A 7,434-nucleotide genomic window follows, 5' to 3' on the forward strand; every position below is an offset into this window, starting at 1 on the left:
GTGTGTGTGTGGTGTGTGTGTGTTGTGTGTGTGTCGTGTGTGTGTGTGTGCGTGTGTGTGCGTATGTGTGTGTGTGCGTGTGTGTGTGTGTGCGTGTGTGTGCGTGTACGTATGTGTGAAAACATTGTGCACGCGTGTCATTAGGAGTCCGCGCGCATTACGGGACACGAAGAGCAGACTGCAGTAACAGCAACGTGATAATAGGGTAGCAGCGCGATGATAAAGAACAGCGCCGTGTTTGACAGCTGAGTTGTTGCCAGCCGTCAAACATACACCACCGCGTGCTATGTCGCTCACACTCATTGTCTGCTCATCATTAGCGAGGTTGACGTAAAGTCTCGCACCGAGGGCTGTCACGTTATATCCGGTGGGACCCGGTAATGGAGGACGCATCAACGACAGGTGAGATGAGTGGGTGACACCTCTGCGCGGCTGTCATCGACAGACAGATCACGAGCGTATATTACCTTGATGATAACGCGTCTCTGTATCCAGCTAATGCTACTGACACGAAAAGTGGCAAAGACGCTGCTTCTTGTTTTTGAACTTTGACCTACATTATGAACCCACTCGACTCCCCTTGATCTGCCTGCCTGGCGTTCCTTATTTTGGCTTTTTATGATGTTCAGATGTTTGCCATAAGTTTATCACGTCTGACGTTCCTTGCCATGCCTTGTGTTTTATTCCTCAGCTGATGTTTCTAATCATGCAATAAATTATACAACCTACCCATTATTCATCACCATTTATTTTGTTCCACCCATATACCTGTTCCACGCCATATACCATACATATCAAGAGTAGATAATAACACATGTGTTATTATCTACTCTTGATACATATGTTGCTCACCATGACCTCTGTTTCGATATTGTCTGATGTTCTTAACCATATCATATGTTCCAGCCGCTGTCACGCGAAGCGTTCTTCGCCATGCTCTGTGTTCCACACCCAGCTAGCCCCCGCGGGACGTTCCTCGATATTCCTGCCTTCGTTTCTTCTCTGCAACCTACGTTTATTGTACACTGTCTGACGTCAGTTGACTCAGTCTAAATGTATGTGCATTTACACACGGTGTGCTTCAGTCTTTCGTTCTCCGCCTTTCTTCACTTAGTAAACAGGAGAAGCGATTATCCTCGGAACAATGAGGTTCGAGAACTCTCGACTCTACACGTTTTTGCTGTGAGTGGCCGGTGCGTGAGGCTGCCACGCATTAAAACTGTTCAAAGGAACGAGCGAGAGCTAGAATTAACCGCCGCTGATGTGCGTCAAAGGGCCGCACGAGGAAGAAAATATTTAAGCGAATCGCAGCGTTTGATGTGAAGAGGTCAGTGAATTCATTTCTCGCAGACACGTTGGTTCATTCTGTATCCTTTTCTTCCCAAAAATAAATATAGAGGGCGTATCAATCAAAAGTGCTTGTAGACATGAAAGCCTAGCATAGTATATCTGTTTGGAATTAACGTTCTGGGAACAAGCGATTAATTTACTGTTTGTTTGGAAAGAATCTGTTTGTTCTTGACCATGGTCTAGGGTGAGTTTTATAGAATAACAAGATGCTCTGATTATTATGATATTTACCGTGAGTGCTGCAATATAACTGATATTAATGTTAGCCAGCTAATTCAAAATGTATCAAACAAAGAAAGTTCATTGGTCACTGTAATAACTGGTAATAACTGGTAATAACCGGTAACAGCTGATAATGTAAACCAGACCCGACAGCAAGGAAAGCCACGTCAACACTGGAGAGCTAGTGCTTCCCCCTATAAACAATAGCCACGGTCATCACACGCCGAGGCGTGATTGGTTGAGTCGGTCGAGTTAACCTTATCCCATGACGCGCTACCACATGCCTCCATCTCATGACCGGAAGCACTCCTCCGAGGTCCAGCCTCGGAGGTGGCACTCCACGGGTGAGCCGGCCTGCGCGACGCACCGGTGGAGCAGCTCGATGTGAAGACGCCGGCTGCCCAGCCACAGCCCTACCAGGCGGCCTGAGCCTCAGCTGCACGCAGGGCCGGCAGTGGTGAATCCTCACGCGGAACCTCACGGCTCGTAACCTCGGGCAGCACAGGAAATTCCGGCTTAGCTGGTTCCTCAACCTGTTCAGGCAGTGCGGGTGCATCCAGATTGCCGGTGCATTGTAGAAGGTGGTCCTGATGACAACGTACGATACGACCATCTTGGAGCTGGGCCGTGAATGATAATGGACAGATACGCCGCAGCAGATTACCCGGTAACCATGTTGGTCCACTCGCAATGTTGCACACCAAGACGCTGTCTCCAGGGTTGAATGAGCTATCTTGTGCGTGTTTGTTGTGTTGCTGCTTCTGTGTTTCCTGCTTTTCTTCCACCCTAGTGCTTGTCCGTGGGTGGACCAAGTCTAGCCTAGACTTGGGTCAACGTCGAAGCAGCAGCTCTGCTGGAGAGCGACCAGTGGTTGAATGCGATGTGAGACGATAGTTCGCGAACCAACGTGTGAGTCGAGTCTTAAGTGAATCAGGCTACATACGCTTCATCCCTTTCTTGAAGAACTGAACAGCTCTATCCGCGAGGCCATTCGACGATGAGTGGTAAGGTGCAGTGAATGTATGACGGATGCCCTTAGCTGAGATAAACATGGCAAACTCTTCACTGGTGAGTGTAGGCCAGTTATCGCTGACAATACAGTCTGGTAGACCATGCGTGGCGAAGCAGAATCTCAGCTTCTCCACTGTTTTCCGACTGGTTATTTTCTGCATCATGAAGACTTCCAGCCACTTAGTATGCGAGTCAGTGATGACGAGAAACATGTGTCCTAAGAAAGAACCGGCAAAATCCACATGTATGCGGCTCCACAGATTCGCAGCATACTCCCATGGATGTAGTGGTGTTTTTACTGGCCTGGATCGATTCACCTGACATGATATGCAGCTTTTCATTCTATCTTCCAGATCACTATCCATAGAAGGCCACCACACATAGTTGCGTGCCAGACTTTTCATGCGTGATGTGCCCGGATGGGCCTCATGAAGCTCTTCAATCAGTGCCGCACGATAGACGTCAGGCACAACTACACGTATACCCCACAACACACACCCGTCCTCACATGACAATTCCGTTCTCCGACGGAAGTAAGGCATCAGTTCCACTGACGGATTGTTATCAGGCCAGCCCTGCAGCACATATTGAACGACACGTGCCAGGACTGAATTCGATTTAGTGTCTTGCTGAATTATCGCGCATGTCACAGGACATTCTTCTAGGTGCTGCATCAAGTTGACTACCGATGATGGTACCGGTATCTCCATAGACTGAGGTAGTGGAAGCCTACTTAGCGCATCTGCATTTGCTATGGATGGGCCAGGCCTGTAGACAAGCTCGTAGTCGTAGCCTTGTAGGATGCGTGCCCATCTCTGCAATCGAGCCGATGCCAGTTGTGGAACTGCCTTCAGCTCCCCCAGTAGACGTAGTAAAGGATTATGATCAGTGACAATTTTGAAATGTCTCCCCCACAGGTACTTGCAGAATTTCTTGACGCCCACCATCATGGCCAATGCTTCTTTCTCCACCTGATCATAGTTCTTTTTAGCTGGTTGCAAAGTCCTGGCATGATAGCAGACAGGATGCTCATCACCATCAATCTCGTGAGCCAGGACCGCACCTACTCCATAGGCTGAAGCGTCACAAGTCAGCAACAGGGGTTTATTGACATCATAATGCGTCAAGACAAGAGCTTTCCGCCGGAGCTTCTTGGCAGCATTGAAAGCTCGGTCTTGATCGGTGCCCTAACTGAACACATATCAGTTATGTAAGAGCCGATGTAGTGGTTCAAGAGTGCTCGCCAAGTGTGGTAGGAACCGCCGGTAGAAGGTCAGCATACCTAGGAAAGCCCGGACTTGTGTCACATCTTTGGGCTTTGGTGCGGCCACAATTGCAAAGACCCTGCTATCCAGTGTAGCCAGACCATCCTTGCTGATTTGATGACCAAGGTACTGCACGGATGTCATGCCGAAACAGCACTTGTTCTTCCTTAACCGCAGGCCAGCCTCAGCGAGCCGTTGAAGAACTTCCTCCAGATTGGCCTGGTGTTCTTCCTTAGAAGCGCCAGACACGAGAATGTCATCAAGGTATACAGTAGTGCGAGGGATTCCTGCCAGCAGATTCTCAATCACTTGCTGGAAAATCGCTGGGGCCGATGAGATTCCAAATGCGAGTCGACTGTGGACAATTAAGCCTATGTAAGTGTTTATGGTAGTATACTGCTTACTCCTCTCATCAAGCTCAATTTGTTGGTAAGCATGTGCCATGTCCAGCTTGGTGAACAGCACACCTCCCGACAGCGTAGCGAAGAGATCTTCAGGTGTCGGAAGTGGGTAGCGATCTACATCCGCAAACCGTGTCACCGTGACCTTATAGTCACCACATATGCGTACCGTGTTATCCGGTTTTAAAATAGGCACAATTGGTGCTGCCCACTCAGCAGAAACCACCGGCTGAATGATGTTGGCCTCGATTAGGCTGTCTAGTTCCTGATCAATCTTGTGCTTCATCAGATATGGCACAGTCCTAGCCTTACAGAAGACTGGAGTTGCCTCCGACTTCACATGAATTGAAGCGGTCACATTCTTCATCGTGCCCAGTTCATCACAAAACAGCTCGGGGTACCAAGAGCTCGGGCTCGAGTCAGCTCGGTTAAGCTGCTTCTCCTTCAGCAGGTGGATTGTCTGCCAATCCAGTTGTAGAGTGCGTAGCCAGTTTCTTCCCATGATAATAGCGCCCCCTCCAGGGACCACCAACAACGGCAAGGTTGCTCGCTGGTTGTTGTGATCGACAGAAGCTTGGAACTCCCCGCAGGTTTGTACTGGCTCACCAGTATAAGTTCGAAGCTTGACTGTGCTCGGCTGCAGTCTAGCCTTTTTCCGGCCAAATATATTCCGATATGCGTTTTCTCTTATGAGCGAGAATGAGGCACCTGTATCAACTTTCATCGGTAACATTTGGCCATTCATCTTGACTTAAACGATGATCGGAGGCTCTGAACGAGTGCTGCTCACTGTATAGACTGAGTAAAGCTCCTCCGAAGCAGCAGATGATGGCGTCGTCTCAACCATGTTCATCTGATTTCCCCGCTTGGCGCGACACACCCGCGAGATGTGTCCTGTCTTGCCGCAGCTAAAACAGGTTTCACTCTTGTAACGGCAGCTATTCGGTTGATGCATACCCCCGCAGCGGTAGCATTTCGAGCGGAAAGGCGTTTTTTCTTCTGTTGCTTGAGCAAGTTTACGCAGGCCAGGGCGCAACACGGTACTGCTGCGTTGTCTAGTACCACTCTGTTGCCTAGTCGAGTTAGGTTGAGTACTACTGTGCTGGCCAGGGTTTGGACGAGTCCCTCACTCTTTACCCCGATCACTAACCTATCCCGCAGCATCTTGTCCAAGGTATCGTCAAAGTTACAGTCTTTGGACAGTCTCCTCAGCTCTGCCATGAACCCCGAAATCGATTCAGATGCTCCTTGTACCCTGGTGTGAAATTTAAACCGTTCCATTATCTCGGCAGGCTTTGGCGAAAAGTGTTCCTTCATTACGTCAATTAACTCCTCATAGAGCTTGGTGGCTGGGTTATCCGGCGAGCACAAATTCCGCAGCAGCCTGTATGCCTCTGGCCCCATGACGGTCAATAGTACAGCCCGTTTCTTTAACCCAAAAATATCATTCGCAATCAAGAAATGTTCTAGTCTTTCAATATAATAGTTCCAGTACAAACCATTTGCCGGGTTAAATGCCTCCATCAGTCCTATAGTGGCCATAGCTAGTTTTATCCTCGACGCCAATGTAATAACCGGTAACAGCTGATAATGTAAACCAGAACCGACAGCCGGGAAAGCCAAGTCAACACTGGAGAGCTAGTGCTTCCCCCTATAAACAATAGCCACGGTCATCACACGCCGAGGCGTGATTGTTTGAGTCGGTCGCGTTAACCTCATCCCATGGCACGCTACCACAGTAACCGCGGGTTTTACTTTCAGATTGATATTGAGGTTACTGTAGCCATTGAGAAGACGTGCCGCGACGTGTTGAACGAACGTACACAGTCATGCGTGTTGATCGTATACACTGTAGTTTACGAACCATAGTTATAGAGTAATTTGTTGATTGATAATTGTTCGGAGTTAGAACGTTATTAGGATGCTAAAAAGGCATGTAATTCGCCGGTATTTCTGTTAGGGATCGTCTCATTAGTTTGCATAATTTAATGCCGGATTACTCTGAATTTAGTAAACTGCATTGCATAACTTGGGAAGTGGTCAACTCATTCATGACTTATTGTTAAGAACCGAATAGCAACATTGACATTGATATAGAGTTTAGAATGATTGCACCTATTGGTAATTTTATTCGTGTGTAGTTATAAACGGGTTGGAAAGTATTGTAATCTGATTTCCAGGTATCTGCTACTGTTACTTGATGATGTAAAGGTCAAAGGTGCAAGTAGTTCTATGTCCGGACAAAGCAGTAAGTTTGAATTGAACTGTACGATGTCATTTGTATGCTAGTTGTGAATTTAAACTGTAATTATTCGAATCATTGTACTATTTAGCGTCAGCAAAGAACTAAAAATCATTATTGTTATTTTTTTCAGAATTGAATGGTAGTTTATAAATAAACCACAATACATTAATCACTCACGCACCACACGTCCTATTGATAACTATATAAGAGATGTGTATGTTGAGAGAAACAACTCGAGTTTCGAGAAACAACTCCCACAAAAAGATCTTGGAATTCTTTAATCAGTCTTTGTGTGTACGACATGAAGCTCATGATTTGAGTAAATTATTCAACGAGTTTCCTAAATGGCTTTATCATGTTTATTCGAAACGTGTTTTTCTATGTACATAAATGTTCAATAGCAGTGCGCTGTCTCGATATTATTACATTTTTCACTGTATTTCATTCTATGTTTGATTTGATCTCATTCGAACATCTATTAATCTCGTCTAAATTTGCCTTTCTACATGACAACGTTCACCTATTAATACTTCCAGTGGAAGTCTATGTTCTCAACGATGCATGACATTTGAATACTTTCTGTCATTTGTACTCAACTCAGCGGCTGCATCTAATCAATAAATGATATTTATGATGTTAATGTTCACTGCATTACTGCTACAAATAAAAGCCCACATCGTTTCTTGAAGTTTAGCGTTCTGCTTAACAGCTCAGTTGTTTTTCTAATCAGTCTACGCGCCTTTATCCCTATCGCACACTAGTTTTTTCCACATCTCCTTTTCCACCTAAAGCACAGTATATCTCGCCGCCTCCTCACTATTATTTTATCTAGCTGTGTATGCACACCCACGCTCACACACACTCTCTCTATCTCTCTCTGTCTCTCTGTCTCTCTCTCTCTCTCTCTCTCACACACACACACACACACACACACACACAC

At 46.6% G+C, this 7,434-nt stretch overlaps 2 protein-coding genes across 7 annotated transcripts in view; both read right to left on the reverse strand.

The window, feature by feature from the left end:
• Window positions 1-7,434, reverse strand: part of LOC106821464 (glycine receptor subunit alphaZ1-like) — a 169,502-nt gene that overhangs the window by 75,324 nt on the left and 86,744 nt on the right. The window lies entirely within an intron of this gene.
• Window positions 2,508-4,994, reverse strand: LOC106821451 (uncharacterized protein K02A2.6-like). The gene is made up of 3 exons (XM_014826264.1): window positions 3,866-4,994; window positions 3,317-3,658; window positions 2,508-2,800 (listed from the first exon to the last, which is right to left on the reverse strand). Exons 1-3 carry the CDS (start codon window positions 4,992-4,994, stop codon window positions 2,508-2,510), a joined length of 1,764 nt encoding a protein of 587 aa, XP_014681750.1.

The sequence above is a fragment of the Priapulus caudatus genome, unplaced genomic scaffold (assembly GCF_000485595.1).
Source record: "Priapulus caudatus unplaced genomic scaffold, Priapulus_caudatus-5.0.1 Scaffold74, whole genome shotgun sequence".
NCBI lineage: Eukaryota > Metazoa > Priapulida > Priapulimorpha > Priapulimorphida > Priapulidae > Priapulus > Priapulus caudatus.

Coding starts and splice junctions, on each gene's coding strand:
- LOC106821451 (XM_014826264.1), bottom strand. CDS start 4,994: ATGAATGGCCAAATGTTACCGATGAAAGTTGATACAGGTGCCTCATTC. Junction 3,659..3,865: donor ACAAGTCCGGGCTTTCCTAG/GTATGCTGACCT, acceptor GTGACGCTTCAG/CCTATGGAGTAGGTGCGGTC. Junction 2,801..3,316: donor AGCAAATGCAGATGCGCTAA/GTAGGCTTCCAC, acceptor GTTCTTTCTTAG/GACACATGTTTCTCGTCATC.